Source organism: Lipotes vexillifer, unplaced genomic scaffold, assembly GCF_000442215.2.
Source record: "Lipotes vexillifer unplaced genomic scaffold, Lipotes_vexillifer_v1.1 scaffold591, whole genome shotgun sequence".
Taxonomy (NCBI): Eukaryota; Metazoa; Chordata; class Mammalia; order Artiodactyla; family Lipotidae; genus Lipotes; species Lipotes vexillifer.
This window is the reverse complement of record NW_006791954.1, coordinates 2,639,980-2,661,240: the sequence shown is the minus strand read 5'-3', so window position 1 is coordinate 2,661,240 and position 21,261 is coordinate 2,639,980. Positions and strand designations below refer to the sequence as shown.

At 42.2% G+C, this 21,261-nt stretch overlaps 1 protein-coding gene across 1 annotated transcript; it reads right to left on the bottom strand.

The window, feature by feature from the left end:
• Positions 1 to 464: 464 nt before the first annotated feature.
• Positions 465 to 21,261, bottom strand: CBX1 (chromobox 1). The gene is made up of 5 exons (XM_007465113.1): positions 21,073 to 21,261; positions 4,908 to 5,084; positions 4,256 to 4,433; positions 3,357 to 3,451; positions 465 to 730 (listed from the first exon to the last, which is right to left on the bottom strand). Exons 2-5 carry the CDS (start codon positions 5,045 to 5,047, stop codon positions 586 to 588), a joined length of 558 nt encoding a protein of 185 aa, XP_007465175.1. The 5' UTR covers positions 5,048 to 5,084; positions 21,073 to 21,261; the 3' UTR covers positions 465 to 585.

Genomic DNA, 21,261 nt, shown 5'->3' with positions numbered 1-21,261 from the left:
TGCCAATGACATTTTTTGAAAGGAAATATTCTGGACACAGAACCATATCATCATTAGTTGTTCTTTCCTTTCACCATTTCCCCCCAACAGGCCCCAAATTTTAACAAAAATGATCCTAACCCATCTCCCTTCTTCCCCACCCCATCCCTCCCACCCCAAATAACACACCAGAAATAGCCAAAAACTACATACATGCTATGCTGTAAAAATGCAGAGTTAACACTATTGGGAAGAAGGCTGTGGGTTGTGGAGATGCTCTTTGAAGATCTGCAGTATCTTTTGCTCTCCCACATCCCATTCTGCAAGTTCTGTCCTTCATAGAAGGCCCTTTGCTTTTCTCAGCAAAGTTCAGAATGGGTTGCCTTGAAACACTGACCCTCCTTCCCCTCCACTGGGGTGGGTGTGCAAACTGCATGGAGCGGAGCGGCTTTAAAGCACTTGGGCTGCTGTAGGGCACAGAAACTATACTGGCTCTTCAAAGGACATCTTCTCAAGCCCCCTCTACGGTGTCAAGACAAGTAGAACTCCTTCTTTCCCCACCTGAAACCCACAGTCAGATGTGACAGGGGCTGGTACTCAGGAGAGTTAATTCTTGTCATCTTTTTTGTCATCATCCTCCGAGGGGTAGGAATGCCACGTCAGCCTTTCCTCATAGAAGGATATGACAACCTGTGGGCACTTGACATTGGCTTCCTTGGCAGGGACCAGGTCAGCCTCATCAGAGTTTTTCCTGCAGAACAAAGCACAAAGAGACTTTGAGATCAGGTACTAGTGGTCTCCTAACTTGGATCACCCAAGGGCTTGGGCTTTTAAAATATTAATTCCAGGCTTCCCTGGTGGCGCTGTGGTTAAGAATCTGCCTGCCAATGCAGGGGACATGGGTTCGAGCCCTGGTCCAGAAGATCCCACATGCTGCGGAGCAACTAAGCCTGTGTGCCACAACTACTGAGCCCGCGAGCCACAACTACTGAGCCCGTGTGCCACAAATACCGAAGCCCACGCGCCTAGAGCCCGCGCTCTGCAACAAGAGAAGCCACCACAATGAGAAGCCCGCACACTGCAACAAAGAGTAGCCCCTGCTCACCGCAACTAGAGAAAGCCTGCACGCAGCAACGAAGACCCAACGTGGCCAAAAATAAATTTTTAAAAAAATTTATAAAAAATAAATTAATAAAATATTAATTCCAGAAGAGCAGGCCAGGGAAGGATGATAATATGGTGTAAGCATCATTTACTAGCAGCTTTTAGCCAAGTAATATCCTCGGAGATCTTCTCCCATTGAAAATGCCCTCTAGATATCTTGGTCAAAAGCTAACTCTGAACCCCTGGGAAAGGCCGCACACACACATACAAAACCATGACTCTCAGATTCTCTGAGGGAATAAGAGAGGCTACCATACTCTTCCAAAGCCATATCCCAGCTGCTAAAAGCCCATGGAGAGATCTTGGCTTGGTAATAGGATTTAATACCATGTTGGATAGTGAGATTTAATACCAATTTGGCACTGACCAGAGCCAATGCAGGTGGACACTTTCTAGCTTACTCATAATCATACTGTTTAACACTACCAAGTGCCATGCTCACACAGGCCACAACTCCCAGGTGCTTTGAAATGGTGCTTCAAAACTGGGAGATAGAAAATAAAGGGACTGTTACATAATTCTCCATATTTTTTCTGAATTTTAAAATGTTCTCAGAAATTGAAAACCACATACATATTACAAGGGACTTAGGGGTAAGCTCTATCTTCAGGTCATTGGGAACATCCTAGATGGAAGCAATAGCATAGGGCAGGCAGCAGACAGATATATATGATGGGATCTCTGACGAGACACTACCCCAAACTTCCAGAACTCCAGCAACAGGTACACCAAAGCCACACAGCCCCACGGAACCAGGGAAGAGTAAGCCAGTAAGGTATGATTTTGAACAACAGACAAGAGAATGGGAAGGAAAAGGAGTATAACAGTATGGGAACCTGAAGCAGGCTGCCCCTTGTTGACAATTCAACAACAGCCTTTGAAGTAAGAGTTCAGTCTTTCCACTGCACAGAAAAATAGCTACTTTGGGAAATGAACAAGTATCTCCATTCTCCAGGAAAATCACTTTAAAGTGAACTTGGTTTAATAATCAACATCCAATCTTATCTTAACTTGCAGAGTTACATTCAGCTATAATCTTTACACACTAGTGAGTGAACCAAAGGAATGTAGTGTCAAGCAATAAGGAGGTGCTACCATTACTCAGACTGGTCACATGCAGCCAGAGAAAGTGTATTCTAGTTGGATTGAATAAGTCCTGGTATTAATTCCTTTCTCCCATATGCAGCACCTTAAAAATGAACTTTTCTCCTACAGGCTAGCAATAAATAAGCTAAAAGAAGGTCAGAGTCAGTAAACACCTAGGGAATGCATGGGAAAAAAGAGGTTTAGCCAGTTGTGCCATAGGCTTTCAGTGTTCAAGTTAGGCCTCTCCTGCCACCTTCTAAAGGAGAGGAATTAGTACAGATATGAGTTTCCGAGAAGGTTCTAGACTGACAAAAGGACAAAGCCCCTAGAATGCTGCCTTCTTTGGCACAGGCTTAGGATTATTCACTCCTAATTTATATTTTAAAGACAATGATGGAGCTCCACTTTGGGGGTGAGGAGAACAAGCACTTCCAACAAGCAAGAAAAAGGGAAGAAAGCTTTCGTTTTGGACAGAGAATAGATAAATTATAGAGAATTTTGGGTTAATTACAGTTCTTAAGATTCTCAAGACGACTGCTTTCATTAAGCTGTTTCATGGAGTACTACCACCACTGGTATTTATACTTATAATGGAAAAAAGCAGGCTTCTCGCTATGCTTAGTATAGTAAAGGGGCCTTGCTGACCCCTGCTGGCAGATACTGCAACTGTAGAATCTGCACAAACTGGAATGGATCTAACAGTCAAGGACAAAGGAAGAGCTACAGAAATTCTTTCCTAACCCTGAGAAGTTAACAGAATTTCTGATCCTGGGGCCAGCCCAATCTTTATTAAGGAGGTGGTGGAAGGGGAGGGTGGTTCAATCACATTTCTTTTTTTCCCCCTTTATTTACATGAGTGAAATGTGATTCCTCCCCATACCTTCTGTACTCCAGATTGTCTCCCACCTCCTAAAAAAAAATGGGCAAAGATCCGAGAATCCTAAGGGCCCCTACCTGTAACTCACGAGTCCAGGTTGGCAGGCGGAGGGTCACTATCGAAGGACTATGCCATCTTAAAGATTTCACAACTGGGCGACTGGAATTTTGAAGGTCCAGCTCTTTTCCTCTGGCATGGAACAGATGTGGAGAAGAAAAAAACAACCACACAGAGCCACTGGCAGACTCACCATTTCATCAGGAACATGAGTTCTCCACTGGAGTCTGTAGCTCCAATAATCCGCTCCGGTTCCAAACCCCGGGCAAAGCCTCGTGGCTTTTCTGACTGTAAAAACCACAGAGATGGAACAATTTTAACTATATGGGACTGTTATCCGGACTGGAGCAACTCCTGTTTCTCTGACAATGTTATCAAACCCTTTTGCCTATATTTCACCAAATCTTTGGCTCTAAGTCACAAGCCTTTTAGAATCCTTCTGAGTGATTATTCCATCGAGTTTTGAAGTGCTTGAGGTTTCCCCACATGTAAAAAGGGACCCACATCTAAGCAAAATAAATGTTCACAACTGTTCTTCACCCTCAAAAGGTACCTTACTTTACGGTATTGAATAGATTAAAACCTGTAATGATTAAAACATTGACAGCCATCTCCTCACAGGAATGAATTCCCTTGCACTTACTGTTCTTGAACCTCACATAAGATAGGAGTACATTATGTGGCTTCATGAGATTGAACCCTCAAACATTTGTTTTTTTTTTTTTTTTTTTTTTGCTGTATGTGGGCCTGTCCCTGTTGTGGCCTCTCCCGTTGCGGAGCACAGGCTCCGGACGCGCAGGCTCAGCGGCCATGGCTCACGGGCCCAGCCACTCCGCGGCATGTGGGATCTTCCCGGACCGGGGCACGAACCCGCGTCCCCTGCATCGGCAGGCGGACTCCCAACCACTGCGCCACCAGGGAAGCCTCTCTCAAACATTTTTAAAGCATTAGCCTATCTAACATTCCAAAAGGATTGAGAGCCAGCTGCTGAGATCTAAGGAGCAGCAGAACAAAAGTGCTTAAATTATCTTTCAGCTTCTTTGACAGCAGCATGAATTCTAGGCTAGTAAAAATTCTTACTTCGAGCCTTACCTCTTCTTTCTTCTTCTTTGGTTTGCTCTCCTCCCCCTTATCTTCCGAATCAGAATCAGCTTTGCGCTTGCCTCCCTCTGATTTATCTGTCTCGTGTGCTGTTTTCTGTGACTGCAGGAACTCAGCAATGAGGTCGGGGCAATCCAGGTTTTCTTCTGGCTCCCATGTGTTGTCCTCACTGAAACCAGAGGCACACGAGTCACACTTTCCACTCAAAGTTAGCACACTCACACTAAGGAGAAGCACATGACAAAAGCCGGTGTCCTTGGAACAGAGGAGTTAATGATAAAATATAACTGGATTCTGTCCAAGACCAAGAGCTTGACAAAGTTGACATTTTTTGGGAGGTGGTAGGGGGCTTTTTAGTACAAATTGAAAGCTTAGAAACTTGCCTCCTTCAAAAGAAAGTTACTCTCTCTTTGCAAACTTGGATCAGTGTAAAGCCACACACAAAACTGCTCATCAGAAATCAGTCTTGCAATGATAGCACTTTGTACATGTAGGTCATTTTCCTAATTAAACTATAAGCCATGAAGGCCAGGCCTGAGTCACAAGGTACCCATCAGTGCACCCTGGGTCATGCACATTACCAGTCTCCTGAGAAATAGTTGGTGACCAAATGAATGGATTTTCCTGGGTCAATGAAACTCACTCTGAGAACCCCTTCCACTTTAGGAGGTACTCCACTTTGCCCTTTACCACTCGACGGTCAAGAACTTTTTCCACCACATATTCTTCTTCTTCTTCTTCTAGCACCTCCTCCACTTTCTTCTTGTTTTGTTTTTTCCCCATAGTGCCCGCCAGCTTTCTGGTATAAAGGGTGACGCCGCTAAAATGATAAAGGAAATAAAAAGGACATTAGGGTACACTCTTCTTAGGAGAATATTTGGATAAGAAAACCAGGAACATCATAGATGATTTTAATAGTGCACACTTGGGACTTCCCTGGTGGTCCAGTGGTAAAGAATCCGCCTTCCAATGCAGGGGACATGGGTTCAATCCCTGGTCAGGGGACTAAGATCCCAAATGCCATGGCGCCACCAAGCCCATGTGCCACAACTACAGAGCTCGTGTGCCTCAATTAGAGAGCCTGCGTGCCACAAACTGAGCCCACACGCCCTGGAGGCTGAGTGCCACAACTAGAGACAAAACCCGCACGCCAGAACTAGAGAGAAGCCTGTGTGCTGCAACAAAGAGCCCGCATGCCTCAACGAAGATCCCACATGCTGCAACTAAGACCCAATGCAGCCAAAAATAATAAAATAAATAAGTAATAAATAAATCTTAAAAAAAATAGTGCATTCTGCTTCAATAAATGTTATGCCTATTCATCTTCAATACCCAAGAGTTTTCTATGTTCAGCTAGAAAGTTAGTTTTCTAAAACAGCCCCAACTAATCTCACAGCAAAACTTCTTTATTCTTGCATATCCACTTAAAACTTTTATACCCATTCCTCCCAAGTTAAAAAAGCTCCCAATACCCCTTTACTTATGGTATCTAAAATATTAATTTGAAAAAGCAATCCTCCTAAAAATAAGGTCTATACATCAAACCTATATACATATAATCCTCTGATCCATACTTTCTCCTAATTCTCTGAATGTTTTTCAATTTCATCACAGTATTGGACTTGGATTTTTACTAAGGGAAATGGCTTGTCCTATTTATTAAACATCTAGTTTAATTTTCCTTTCTGTATATGCATATATAAGCAATTCTTCTGCATTGTTAAACACAATCTCTTTTGAGTCCCCTTAAGGTTCTTTATGTAGTCTTTTCTGAATGCCACCATTAATTTATAATTCTCAAGTTTCTTGTGGACTTTTTATTCTACTTTTTATTTCTAAGGCTGAGAAGGATTCATAAAAATGCCAGAATGGGGTTTCCCTGGTGGCACAGTGGTTGAGAGTCCGCCTGCCGATGCAGGGGATACGGGTTCGTGCCCCGGTCAGGGAGGATCCCACATGCCACGGAGTGGCTGGGCCCGTGAGCCATGGCCGCTGAGCCTGTGCGTCCGGAGCCTGTGCTCCGCAACAGGAGAGGCCACAACAGTGAGAGGCCCGCGTAATGCAAAAAAACAAAAAACAAACAACAACAACAACAACAAAAATGCCAGAATGACCATGGGATTCTCTAAACGAATTTGGAAATAAGTGGGGGAAAAAAGGTGGGTATCACAGATAACAGAACCTGAATTTATTCTTTTGCAAAATATATCATCAGGCTGGGTAACCTCTAAGGGTTTTTCCAGTGCTAAAATTCCAGTCCCCTATAAATCTATTTTCTTCAGTCCTTCATCCAACTCTTGACTGTTGGTAAGCATAAAGCCTTATGATTACAAATGTGTCAGCAGGTGGCGCCATAAGATATCTATACAACAAAATTGATCTACAAAACTGGCTGCAATCTACAAATTGATAGATACATCAGCTGCCCAGAAGGAAATACAAACAATCAAGAGTATGGCAGATTATCCAAGACAAGAAAGTAGTTACTACCATGTTTCATGTTTGAATTTAAGGCAATGCTAATTGGGGTTTAAACTGGTTATTCCTAGCATCCTTGGGAAAAGGAGTCAGTGAAAGTAGGTTGTTCTAAATAGTTTTAAACTGGCACGTGTAGATAGAACGTATTTTAGAAATTCATCTATAGACTATATGAAACATAACAAACCTTTACTAAAAGTCGGGCTCATCAATATGAATCAGTTATAGTATCTACAGATGCTTATTTAGGTTTATACTCTGAGATATTCTCATGTCTGCATATACGAGCAATGCTGACTTACTGAAACAACAAACATTTGTTTGGCTACTAGAAAATTCTGCATTGCTGGAGACTGGAGATTCAAGAGAGTAAGTAATGGTCCCTGTCTTCCTGAAACCTAATGTCTGGTAAGAAAAAAATATAGATACCTCTTCCACTAAAGGTATTCTGAACTTTTGCTGAGTGGCACCCACACACACACAAAGTTTTCTGAGATGCTTTCAGTGTGGCCTAAGGCGACACCCAATGCCCCTGTCCACACAGTTCAAAACACACATCTGCGCTGAGACTGGTCCTCTCCATTTACATACCAAAGATTCTGCTTTCCTTCCCTCCCCAACCCATCTTTTAGTGCCATGAGTTTTCCTTTTATTGTTACTGAACAGACTAATCAGTGTATTGAATGTCACCTTTTGCTAATTATTGGCTAGCTTCATTGTGCCTCTGATTCAGAGCCTGTTGCTTCTTCCTGGAGGGAGATACTTTCAGGTTTTCAGAATTCTGATTGCCATGACAAGTGTTATAAGGAAAGGAAAAAAAGACTAATTTTTCTTTTGGATAAATGCAGTAGTGTTTGCTCTGAAGAACAAGTGCTACTCCTTGTTTGCTTCCTTTCACTGTCAAGTTGAAGGGGTGGCAAGATTCATGCATCAGTTAATGTGCAAAGAAAAATAAATTGACAATCACCTTTCAATAACAAAGGGTACCACAACTCCCTACATTAGTTTGGACTCAGAAATTGGAAGCTACTCCCTTTCTTAACAGACAGAAAAACAACGGGTTACAGACAACCCCATACCAGTAACTGTCCCCTAATAACCCCTCTCCCAAGTAATTAAAAAGTAAAGGAAAGTCAGTCTTATCACTCTGGCTTCAGAATTCAGAGATATTGAAGGCTCTGTGTTATCTACATTAATAGCTACATTTGTCTTACAAAAAGAAATAACACTGAATCCTGCCCATCTGATCCTGTTACTACAAAACAAAAAGGTAGGGACAGCTCCTAGCTCATCTCTAGCTACTGCAGGCCTCCCCTCCCTTTATCATTAGCGTGGCCTCAAGGAGAAAGAGTCATAGCATAAGAATATAATCCTTTAGGTTAGGTAAAGAAAACCCCCAAATAGGGAAATCTAGAGTGAGACCGCTTGATTTTCATCTTTACTCACTTAATTTCATTGTCTTAAGAGCAACTCAAATGAGAAGTGAAGAATGTAGAAAACACACTAACATTTCTCTCTTTTGAGTTTTCTTAACTGGCTCATCCCAGCATTTATCTCCAGGGATTGGATTCTCTTTATATTGGAGACTCTCAGCCAGGCTTCCCAGTGTGAGTTTTTTCCTTATTTATAGGTACTTCTCTGGGGTCCTGAATAAACCATTTGTCAAAATCAGTAGAGAAGTGGATTAAATACCCAACCCACTCTTCCTATAGAATCTATTGATAGCACCTTCAGACAAGCCAAGAGCTCCCTTAAATATTATGACAGGCCAATTATTTGCATATAGTTTCCAAATTGATTATTTCAAGAAAGACCACCTCTCCCTGAATATGGCAATCTCCAAATACCAGCAGTGACATCTGGAAGGAGGGCTTTCAACTGGAATTGCTTGGCAAGGATATTCAAAGTAACTCAGATCAGCGTAGTAGCACAATGGAAAAATGCCTTTAGTCAATGCTATTTGCCACTCTCCCTAAATATCCTGGCAACCAAATTATGGCATAAAAAGTGCCATAATCATTGAACAAAGGGTCAAGGTATATACTAGAACATCACAAGACGTACACAAGGGCGAACAGTTCTAAATTAACTCAGAAATCTTAGGGACTTCCCCGGTGGTCCAGTGGTTAAGACTCCGCGCTCCCTATGCAGGGGGCCTGGGTTTGATACCTGTTCGGGGAACTAAGATCCCACATACCGCAATGCATCCCGTGCGCCGCAACTACTGAGCCCACGCGCCACAACTAGAGAAGCCCTTGCACCACAACGAAGACCCAGCGCAGCCTAAATAAATAAATAAAAAGATTAGAAAAGAATCCTTGGACAAGTCTTCTTAAGGGGGCTTCCCTGGTGGCGCAGTGGTTAAGAATCTGCCTGCCAATGCAAGGGATATGGGTTCGAGCCCTGGTCCAGGAAGATCCCACATGCCACGGAGCAGCTAAGCCTGTGCACCACAACTACTGAAGCCTGCATGCCTAGAGCCCGTGCTCTGCAACAAGAGAAGCCACTGCAATGAGAAGGCTGCGCACCGCAACAAAGAGTAGCCCCACTCACTGCAGCTAGAGGAAGCCTGCACAGAGCAACGAAGACCCAACGTAGCCAAAAAAAAAAAAAGTCTTAAGGCTCATCACGATGTTTCAGACAAAAAAACCTTAACCTAGTTAAGCTGCTACAATTTTACCTAAATATTTACCGGGTCTGCCACATTTTAAGATGCCTAGGAAAATAATACGTTACATTTGTATTGCACTTTACAGTTTACAAAGTGCTACCATGTTATCTCATTTGATCTTTGAAACAATCCTATAAAATAAACCATTCAGATGTTATTGACACCTCAGAGATAACACAATAAATTTACATGAAATAAATCTTCTAAGGTCACACAATTAACAAAAAGTACAGCACTTCAGTGTGGACATCTCCCAGCAGGACTGGGCTAATGACCCTGTTGCACACACAGAACTAGGAGCTAGCTACACACTTACAGGGGAAATTTCCCTCCAGCCTGTACGAGGAAAGGACGGAAAGGTCTGACTTCAGTCCTCTCTACAATTTGTCATCAGTAAATAAGGAAGTGCGGATAATGATTTTCTTTCAAAAAAGACCTTGGAATATGTATAGGTGTTTAAAAACCAATGATTTTTTTATTGGTTACTGGAATATGGAAGGTATACATTGTTAATTAAATCAGCAGGCAGTGGCAAAGCTTTGGTTTTTAGGGCCCCAGCAGTCTTCTCAGTCTTTTAAATTGACAAGTGCTAGATGGTGCAGAAGTTTTGAATTTTTGTAGCCTAGCAATTAGGCTACAGAGAACTACTGAGAAAATGCCAATTTTAAGAACCCCAAATTCTTCTATAGTGTCCCAATAAATCCAGGAATAGTGTAAATCTGAAGCAAGAGTCATGAACTCATAGTTCTTTTAAGAGAAAAAAAGAGCACAGTTGCAATTCTCCTGGATACCCCCTCCACTCCTACAGTGAGGAGCTATAAAATGGAAAGGAGGAACAACGCTACTTGCAGGCAGAGGCAGTGAAGCATCAGACACAGGATTAGGCATTCTGGTTTTGAATACAGGCATACCTCCAGACCCCTGCAATAAAACGAGACTCACAAATTTTCTGGTTTCCCAGTGCATATAAAAGTTTACACTATATTGTAGTCTACTAAGCAATAATAGCATTATGTCTATAAAACCAATACACATACCTTAAAGAATACTGCAAAAAATGCTAACCAACATCTGAACTTTCAGCAAGTCAACCTTTTTGCTAATGAAGGAAGGGTCTTGCCCTGATGTTGATGGCTGCAGAATGATTAGGGTGGTGCATTCTGAAAGATGGGGTGGCTGTGACAGTTTACTAAAATGAGACAACAATGAAGTTCTCCACACTGACTCTTCCTTTCACGAACTGATTTCTCTGTAGCATTCATGCTGTTTGATAACCTTTTACCCACAGAACTTCTTTCAAAATTGGAGTCAGTCCTCTCAAACCCTGCTGCTGCTTTATCAAATGAGTTTGTATAATATTCTAAATCCTTTGTTGTCATTTCAACAGCCTTCACAGCATCTCCACCAAGAGCAGATTCTGTCTCAAGAAACCACTTTTTTGGCTCAACCATAAGAAGCAACTCACCTGCTGAAGTTTTATTATGACACTGCAGCAATTCAGTCACTCTTCAGACTGCACTTCTAATTCTAGTTCTCTTGCTATTTCCACCACATGTCTATTTCCTTCACTTAAGTCTTGAACCCCTCAAAGTCATCCATGAGGGCTTGGAATTAACTTCTTCCAAACTCCTGTTAGTGTTGATATCTTCCGATGAATCACAAATGTTCTTAATGGCATCTAGAATGGTGAATCCTTTCCAGAAGGTTTTCAATTTACTTTGCCCAGGTCCATCAAAGGAATCACTATCTATGGCAGCTACAGCCTTACAAAATGTATTTCTTAAATAATAAGACTTGAAAGTCAAAATGACTCCTTGATCCACGGGCTGCAGAATGATGCTGTGTTTGCAGGCATGAAAACAACATTAACCTTGTACACCTCCATCAGAGCTCTTGGTGACCAAATGTTGTCAATGAGCAGTAATATTTTGAAAGGAATCTTTTTTTCTAAGCAGTAGGTCTCAACAGTGGGCATAAAGTAACTTTATTGTGTGCAGCAGCCCTTTTCACACCAAGTATTAGTTTTTCCATGTGAAATAAGTTAAGATTTAAAATGATAAAGTTATTGTTAAGGAGATGCACTGGGCAACAGAAAGAGCTGAAGAGAGTTTTTGTCGGAAACTGGAAAACAGAACAGTCTGTAAAAAAAGGACCACACGTTGCTAAGACCAAAAAAGGAGACTGGAGACCATGCTGTAAACTACGTTGTAAACAGATGTGCTGTCATCCAGGCTTTGTTGTTCCATTTACAGAACACAGTCAGAGTAGATTTAGTAGATTTTAAGGGCCCTAAGATTTCTGGAATGGTAAATGAGTACTGGCTTCAACTTAAAGTCACCAGCTGCATTAGCCCCTAACAAGAGAGTCAGCCTGTCCCTTGAAGCCAGGCATTGACTTCTCCTCTCTAGCTATGACAAAGTCCTAGATGGCATCTTCTTCCAATAGAAAGCTGTTTCGTCTACACTAAAAATCTGTCGTTTACTGTAGCTAACTTCATTAATTATTTTAGCTAGATCTTCTGGATAACTTGCTGTAGCTTCTATGTCAGCACTTGCTGCTTCACTATGCACTTTTATGTTATGGAGATGGCTTTCCTCCTTAAATCTTATGAACCAACCTCTGCTGGCTTCAAACTTTTCTGCAGCTACCTTATCTCTTTAGGCTTTCATAGAACTGAAGAGTTAGGGCCTTCTCTATCCAGGCCATTAAAACTTTCTACATATGAGCAAGAAGGCTGTTTTGTTTTCTTATCATTTATGTGTTCACCGGAGTAGCACTTTTAATTTCCTTTAAAAACTTTTCCTTTCATTCATAACTTGGCTAAGCAGCACCTACCTTTTGGCGTGTCTCAGTTTTCAACATGCCTTCCTCATTAAACTTAATCGTTTCTAGATTCTGATTAAAGTGAGAGACACAACTTTTCCTTTCACTTGAACACTTAGAGGCCATTGCAGTGTTATTAAATGGCCAAATTTCAATATTCGTCGTATCTCAAGGAATAGGGAGGCCTGAGGAAAGGGAGAGAAACTGGGGAACAGCTGGCAGATTAAGTTTCGCCATCTTACATGGGCATGGTTTGTGGCACCCCAAAACAATTACAATAGTAATATCAAAGATCACTGATCACAGATCACTATAACAAATATAATAGTAATGAAAAAGTCTGAAATATTGCAAGAATTACCAAAGCGTGACACAGAGACATAAAGTGAGCAGATGTTGTTGGAAAAATGGCACTGATAGCCTTACTCGACACAGGGTTGCCACAAACCTTCAATTTGTAAAAAATGCAGTATCTTCAAATAAAGTGAAGTGTAATAAAACAAGGTATGCCTGTAGTTGGTCCTAGTGAAAGGATATGAGAAGGATCTGAGAAGACAATGTGAGCATAGCTCCTGCTTGCCATCACATATGTGAATTATAACGGGCTACCCCAGAACTTCCATACGGATTTCTTGCCAGCTTGAAAGGTCAAATTCCAGATGTGAGGACAAGGTAATAGCTACAGCCCTCTGAAACAAACCAGTAGGCCTTTTGAGGTAAACACTATGGTGAAACATTTAGAATGCTGGTCTGGTGAGATGACCATCTGTACTAAGAAAGAATTCACAGGAAAGCAGACCTTGAGTAGAGAACTTTCACCTACATGAGAATAAGAATCACCTATGGAGTTTATAAATACAGATACCCAGATCCAGTGAGTCAGAGTGTAGGGTGTGTGTATGTGCACTATTTAAAAAAATATTTTGTTTTTCTAATTGTAATATAATACATGTATTCACATTCAATTAGGGAATCAAAGTTCCCTGGCTCAAAACCTGTCAAAGCTGTTCTTCTATATGTAAAATGACCCAGATGTACATATGTGAAAATGGATATTATAGTTCTATAATTTGCCTTTTTATATAATGTAATGCATCTCTGACATTGTTGCATAAAGGTCTCCATTCTTTTTTTTTTTTTGCGGTATGCGGGCCTCTCACTGCTGTGGCCTCTCCCGTTGTGGAGCACAGGCTCTGGACGCGCAGGCTCAGCGGCCATGGCTCCCAGGCCTAGCTGCTCCACGGCATGTGGGATCTTCCCAGACCAGGGCACGAACCCGTGTCCCCTGCATCGGCAGGTGGACTCTCAACCACTGTGCCACCAGGGAAGCCCAAGGTCTCCATTCTTAAGCTGCATAGTATTCCATCTTGTATGGATACACCATACTCTAACCATCCACCTAATGATGAAAATTTGTGTTGTTTCCAATTTATTATTATTGCAAACACTGTTGCTTTGACCATGGCACCTGCATCTTTAAAAGCTCCTTAGGTGGGCTTCCCTGGTGGCGCAGTTGTTGAGAGTCCGCCTGCCGATGCAGGGGACACGGGTTCGTGCCCCGGTCCGGGAAGATCCCACATGCCGCAGAGCGGCTGGGGCCGTGAGCCATGGCCGCTGAGCCTGCGCTCCGCAACGGGAGAGGCCACAACAGTGAAAGGCCCGCGTACCACCAAAAAAATAAAAAATAAAAAATAAAAAAAATAAAAAAAAAAAGCTTCTTAGGTGATCTGATGCACTCCTTGGATATAAGCCATTGCTGTAAGAGGATTGGCAGAAACTACATTCCTCAGGTGAAATTATACATTATTGCAGACATAAATCAATTCTCATAGTTAGCTAAAAGGTAGGTGAACATTGTACTTTCTCCATAAAAATTTAGAATAAGGCTGAAGAGTAAGTAATAACTGATGTTCCTGAAAACAAAACCTCTACATCACATTCAACATCATTCACTCTAGACCTTTTTTGTACTAGAAATGAAACTGGAAGAGCACTGCCTGAAGGGTCCTCACAGTTCCTTTCACCAGAAGAAAGCTAGTATGAGCACCAGAAGCATATCTTTGCTGTCCTTGACCTCTCAAAACTTTATGCTTATAGGTAGTTATATATATTTACTGCATAACTCAGTTTTCTCATCTGTAAAATTGGTGTAACAACTCTCATGGAATTCCTTTGAGGTGAGCTTTTATGACCTTCTGGCATTCATTATCTATTTACATATTTGCATATATATCCTACTTCATTAGATTATTTACTGCTTTAAGCGTAAGGATAACTCTGAAATCTAGTGCATTAGGAACTCTAAGAAAATACCATTTTTGTTCTATGTATATGGCTGAAATTCATGGCTAGGTTTTTCTTTCTTTTTTAAATATATTTTGGCTGTTGGGTCTTTAGTGCTGTGCACAGACTTTCTCTAGTTGTGGCGAGCGGGGGCTACTCTTCCTTGCGGTGCGTGGGCTTCTCTTGTTGTGGGGCACGGGCTCTAGGCGCAAAGGCTTCAGCAGTTGCAGCACGCAGGCTTAGTAGTTGCGGCATGTGGGCCCTAGAGTGCAGGCTCAGTAGTTGTGGAGCACGGGCTTCGTTGCTCCGTGGCATGTGGGATCTTCCCGGACCAGGGATTGAACCCGTGTCCCCTGTATTGTTAAGCGGATTCTTAACCACTGTGCCACCAGGGAAGTCCCCTGGCTAGGTTTTTCAAAACAGCAGAGCAGCTCCAGAACACACTCAAGAAGTACTCAGGTCTGACTGGTATGAATGACCAATAATTATAAAACAGAAACCAAGATCTCATTTCTGGAAGACTGAGATAGAAGAGCTGCCAGAAACGGAGAAATCACATTTCATATACCTAAAGTGTAGGAATTTCTTATGTTCTTCCTTTTGTCTCACCCAGGCAGCAAAACAAAGTAAGAAAGCCCTTGTAGCAAATGGCAAAAGGAATCTATGTTCCTATGAAGACAGATAAGATAGGTGAGAAAAAGGAAGTAAATTCTGGATACAAACAATGGAAAATTTCAACAGAATTATTTGCAAAAGGAATTTTAAGATATCTGAAGAACTACATAAATACCAAAAGTCAGTTTTAATGATTCATACAGTAAAGTTCTATAACAAACTTCAGAGGTTGTGATTTCAGGCTCTGATTTTACAGATATACTTTTAAAAAAGGCCAATCACCCAATTAAATGAATGGTCTTTCTAAGAATTCATATAGCTTTTACTGAGTTCAAGACAAAATTATGACATTCTTGATTTCTCCCCACTCAAACCCCATATCCAGTCTCTTACTAAATCCTGTTGATTTTATATCTTAAATATCTTTTAATTTATACATTTGTTTAGTCCCACTACTACCATCCTATTCAAAGCAACCACCATCTCTTGCCTGGATAACTCCCAACCCAATTCATTCTCAATACTAGCCACTGATGTAAAAATGCAGACCTCTTCATACCATTATCTGTGGGCATTTGAGCTGAAGACCACTGCACCTAACCCTATCAATCACAATTACCTTTCCCTTTGCTCCATTCTTCACTTGACTAATTCCCTTAGCTAAAAAAATGTCATCATCAGAAGCTTCCCCAAAGCCCCAGACTAAGTTTAGGTTAACTCTTCCTGTGAACATGCTCCTACAGTATTCATTCATTTAACAATTATCTATATTGGGTGGCTATTATGCGTGAGACACTAGACAAATAGGGTGAACGAGACAGACAAAATCCCTGGTCTCTTAGAGTTTATATTCTAATGTGGACAAATGAGTCAGCATGAGTGGGAGTGTATGCATGCATGCATGCGTGTGCAGAGTAGGGCACAGACAAGAAGCAAGAAAACATTAGTGATAAATGCTATAAAGAAAATATCTTCAGATTAAGTAACATTTAAACAGAGACCCAAATGACAAGGAGACAACTCGGCAAAAATCAGAAAAAGTACCAAATTTAAAGAATAGTGGGTTCAAAGTCCTAGGGTAAGAAGAGCTTGCTATATCTGAAGAACAGAAGTGTGGCCAGGTAGAAAGAGCTATATTGAGGGAGCAGCAGACAAGGACCAGATGATAATTACCGTGCATTTCACTCCCCACTTCATTCCTTCATCTAGCTCCTTTTTCCATTCCTTGTTTTCCTTACCCATCTTTTGCCTCTAGTTTAGGTTTAACACCTAGTCAGTTAATGGCTATAAAAGTTTATAACTACAGCTCTACTAGCTTTTAATAATACCATCTATTAAAAAACCAAATCAAATCAATAAGGATTTACTAAGAGCTTGGGTGGAATAAAGGGTGACCAATTCATCCCAGCTAAAGCACTGAAAGCTTCTGAAAGTTCCACATTGCAGGATGTGGAACCCCCTCAGACCCAGGCAAATGGAACTGTTTGGCCAGGCTAGCAGCATATGCAGACTCACAGGAAATACAGGCTTTTGAAAATCCCATAAGGACTAGTAATAACAAAATAACTTTTATTGAATACTTAACACTTAATGCATAGAAAGGCAGTTAATTCAATGCTCACGACATCTCTATTAAGCCCATTTCACAAACGAGGAAACTAAGGCTTACCGAAGCAAAGAAAAATTCCCCAAGTCCCCCCCCTCAAGGGTAAGACACAGAGCCAGGACTGTACGATTAAAAACATACCAGAGGGCTTCCCTGGTGGCACAGTGGTTGAGAGTCCGCCTGCCAATGCAGGGGATACGGGTTCATGTCCCGGTCCGGGAAGATCCCACATGACGCGGAGCGGCTGGGTCCGTGAGCCATGGCCGCTGAGCCTGCGCGTCCGGAGCCTGTGCTCCGCAACGGGAGAGGCCACAACAGTGACAGGCCCGCGTACAGCAAAAAAAAAAAAACAAAAAACATACCAGAAAGGTACAAATGCAATTGAAGTTAATTTCAACAGAAGAAATGACAGGAGTATGCAGTAATTAGCAAAAGAAATGTAAGCAAGAAGTAGCCACCACCAAAGCACTACCGGGGCTTGGAAGAATAAATGGCTAGGGTGATTAGAAAGGTTTTGAAAAGCTGGGATTGAGGCAAGGTTCCAATAGCATTTGAAAAACTGGACTGGAGGGAGGCGATTTAGCCCAAGGAACGATTGTTAACAAAAGCAACGGAGGCAGACAGTGTGTAAACCAGTTTGGGTGGGAGTATACTGATTAGGAAAGTGGCAGGTAACTGCTAAAAAATTTTCTACAAAGTCTCCTCCTCCTTTCTTCTAAGAAAGGCCAAACTCCACAATGTACATCTAACACCCTTTAGATCCAACCATTCCATACTCCTACTTCCCTCACAAAACCTATTCTCCTGTCAAAACAGTAAAGTACAAGCTGAACATATCCTGCACATTTCCTCCACGCATGGATTTGCTCATTATTAAGAAGTGTGCTCCTGTCCAAGGCTAAGTAGTCAAAATCCTACCCCTTCTTCAAGAGCTAGCTCAAATGCTACTTCTTCCATGATGCTTACCCAACTTAGCTAAAAATTATTTCTCTTTTTCTTGTGGTTCCCAAAGCATTTTGTTTCTATTTTTACTCAGACACTCAAATGTAGGTCTGGACCCAGTGTAAGGTGTTGAACCCTATATGGGCAATAAGAATGGATGTCTCAGATTGAGATAACGAGGGCACAGAAGTCCAAAGTTGTCAGCTTTTTAGGGAATGATGAGCAAATAAATTGGATCTACAAAGAAGTAAGTATCCTTGCTAAGCATTAGCAACTACATACCAGTCATCAAAAGGCAGGTGAAGGCATGTGTAGTATATTCAGTTTGTAGTCCTCCTAACTCATGTTTCTAAACTGCTTTCAGTTTGTTAGCTGTGGCTGTTTGTGAGGCAAATGCTTTCCAGATGGAAAACTTTACTGAGCAGAAAACAAGAACTTGTGCCACATACCGGGTGGGCAGGAGTTTCATTTTTAAAGAAATCCCTGTCCTCGAATTCCAGGATCTAGGACTAGAATACCAGTGTGTGAATAAAATTAGAATTTTATCTGAGACGTGTCCAGAAGCTTGGCTAACTCCTTTTCATGGTGCTGATAGAAATGAAACTATAGATATAGCTTGGGTTTAGAGGCCATAGGGATCTGTAAATATTAGTAGAACACAGTGATACCTGAAGCAAATATTTTAGTTTAAAATGAAATAAAAGTGATTAGAAAGCAAGACCAGAATAAGAGCAGAGACCAAAGGATTCACAGACAACAAAACAAAACCAGAGTAGTGACATTAACTTCTCAAATACCATAGTTCTGTTAGGCCCTCAATGTGTTTGCTATTATTAAAGAAAGGCACAATTTCACAGACAAATTAGGCTGCCCCCTTTTGGTCAGTAAATCATAAAAGCTTAAAAGGCAGGAAAGATTTAACAAGTTATTCAAATACTTACAGGATCAGAATTTTGTCCTCATTCAAACAACTTCTCCAATTAACCGTGGAAAGGCTATTCAATTTTTCAGTAGACATCGCCATTGAGAAATACTTATTAACTCTATACAAAGGACACAAATGATTTTTCAAGATACTTATATAACAGAAAATATTCAAAATACTATATAGCTTGCTGTTGAAAGCCAGAACCTGGGTCCTCTCCTAGTACTTGCCTAAGGTATTTAAAACTGCCACTTGCACAATCTGCATACCTTTTCTGTATTTAATACCAAGGTGAGTATATTAAAAACATAGGCTAAGACAAGCATGCCAAGGGCAACAGTTTTACTCTGCCTAACGTCATAGAACAAAAACAGGCAAATTGATTACATAAATGCACATCAGGCCATTCTACTAATACGGGATTCTCAGAAAAGATCTCAAAGCCCTATCCATTCATTCAACAATATGAATGGTCAACTATGTGTCAGACACTTGAATGAACAAGAGGCATGGCCCCATCTTATATAGGCCATAAACTAGCCATTAGCATCTTATTCCAAAAACTCTTCAGCGAAATAACCTATGATGCAAAAAAGCCATCAAATCTAATGCAAAATCTGTTATACCACGAGAAAGAGTATATGAAAAAGGAAGATTTCAATGGATAAACTACTAGAAAATGACAAAAATTCATCAATTCTCTTTAAGTGGTGTGAATTCAAAAAGAAACATTTTCCTAGTCTCTAAAATGGGCACCAGAAGATATAATGGTTGCTTCCTTTCTTTAGATGATTATAAAAATATTAGTATCCTGTAGTCAAAATGCAGAAGGATAGGGTACCCTTACTTGGTCTCCTTTAATTAAGAAGCTAGAAACACCAAGCTACACAATATTTACATTTTTAGTGAAAAATAATTTAGGTTACAGCAGCCAATGAAGAAAATGGCACCAGAGGGAAAACTGGGAATGACTGAAGATTCTGAACTGCCTTGAAGCTTTATTAAGGTGTGGCCGATTCCAACACTGTGCACTTCAGTTATATCACTGTCCATGTAAATATCTGTAAGCACCTTGGAGCACTGGCACTAATTTCCCAATTGTATTCCTGCATTCATTCCAAAACCCTGGACCTTTTAGAACTATTCCAAAATGGCGACCTGATTCTTAACACATTTGAGGGCAGCTTACCCCTGGCCAGAGGTTCTAGTGTAACTGATCTTTTTGTAAATTCCACCTTAATTGAGCTCAACCAATACATGTCTGAATATAGCAACAATCAATGAAAAATCTTCATCTGAAGTTTTGGAAAAGGGGTAAAGTACTGCTTCCTTCCTATTCAAATTTTCCAGCAAGGACAAGCTGGCTAAAAAACTTAAGAGCCCAAGGAAAAAAAAAAAACTCACAATCTCACGAACTTTTCGACTTTCTCTCTCAACCTCCCACACCGTCTCATAATCTCTCACTAAGTTAACTTCATTCCTTAAATATGAACTCATCTACACATTTCTACAATTTCACCGCAGTGAAATTGTGACCAGCAACAATCTCAGATAAAAACTTATGGAACTAATTATGAATCAAAGCAAGAGCTGCACTTGGACTTTTTAACTCCCTCAAGGAATCAAGGAGTGAAGGTAGTAGAAAACTTGGAAAAGGGAAAAAAGTGTGTTCCATCTTTTCTTCACACATTATTCTTACTGCCGTTCAACCAGGAAGCAAGGGGTGGCCAGTTTCCCCCTTTTCTTCTTCACACCTCACAGAAAATGCTCTCGGGACCTCCGCCCCACTTGCCCTGACAGCTTCTCCCCGCCTCCCCCCGCCCCCCAACCCGAGCCAAGCCAGGCAAATACTACCCCTCCTTCTAGCCCCCTCCTCGATTTATTCAACAGATCTCTTCCCCCAGTAGCACACTTTGGGCCGCCCGGCCCACCCTTACAGTTTCCTCGAAGTTACCGTTCCCCAGCCCTGCAAGAGGAATTCCTCTGGCAGCCCCGGCTGGACCCAATATTCTCAGGTTACATTTCTAAACCTCGGATCTCGCAGTCATCAACGCTCCCTACGCTTGTCCAAGCAGCCAGGCTGCCCCGTCCGTCCCCTTCCCAATTTACCCAGTGTTTTCTCTTCAGCCCAATCCCGCAGCCGCCCACCTAACCCAAGGAGCATTGTCTTGGTCTACCCAGGCCCGAAGAGCGACCCGCAAGTGCTCGGCCCACCCAGAATCGCTTCAATTTCTGGCTCAGGAGACGCCGCCCCGCCCTCTCCATCCTTCTCGCGCCAGTCGTCCTACTCACTGCGCCCGGCGGAGGGCTCGGCGCGGGAAGGGCGCGGGATTCGGACGCGCTCCCCGCTCCCCGCTCCCGACCTCCGCCGCGAGCGCGCGGCCCCTCACCCAGGGCTCCCGCCGCCGCCGCCGCCGCCGCCGCGCGCCTCCCCCCCGCTTCCCCGCCTCTAGCGGGCTCTTCACCTCAGAGCAGCGCCCACGAGCCCGAGAGGAATCGGTGCCGCGCTACTGACGCGTGTTGTCGGGCCGGCCAGGGGAGTGGCGACCAGAAAAGCAACAAGCCGGTTGACCGCGGTTGAGCCCCTCACTGAAGCGGCGTACCGCAGGCCCCGGCCAACGGCCCTCCCCTCAGCCGAACAAAAGAGCCTCGCA

Bases quoted from the DNA above. Each gene is read 5' to 3' on its own strand.
- CBX1 (XM_007465113.1), bottom strand. From the start codon at position 5,047: ATGGGGAAAAAACAAAACAAGAAGAAAGTGGAGGAGGTGCTAGAAGAA. The intron at 4,434-4,907 runs GTGAGTTTCATT...CTCTGGTTTCAG, and splicing joins AAGTGGAAGGGGTTCTCAGA to TGAGGACAACACATGGGAGC. The intron at 3,452-4,255 runs GTAAGGCTCGAA...TGGTTTTTACAG, and splicing joins CAAAGAAGAAGAAAGAAGAG to TCAGAAAAGCCACGAGGCTT.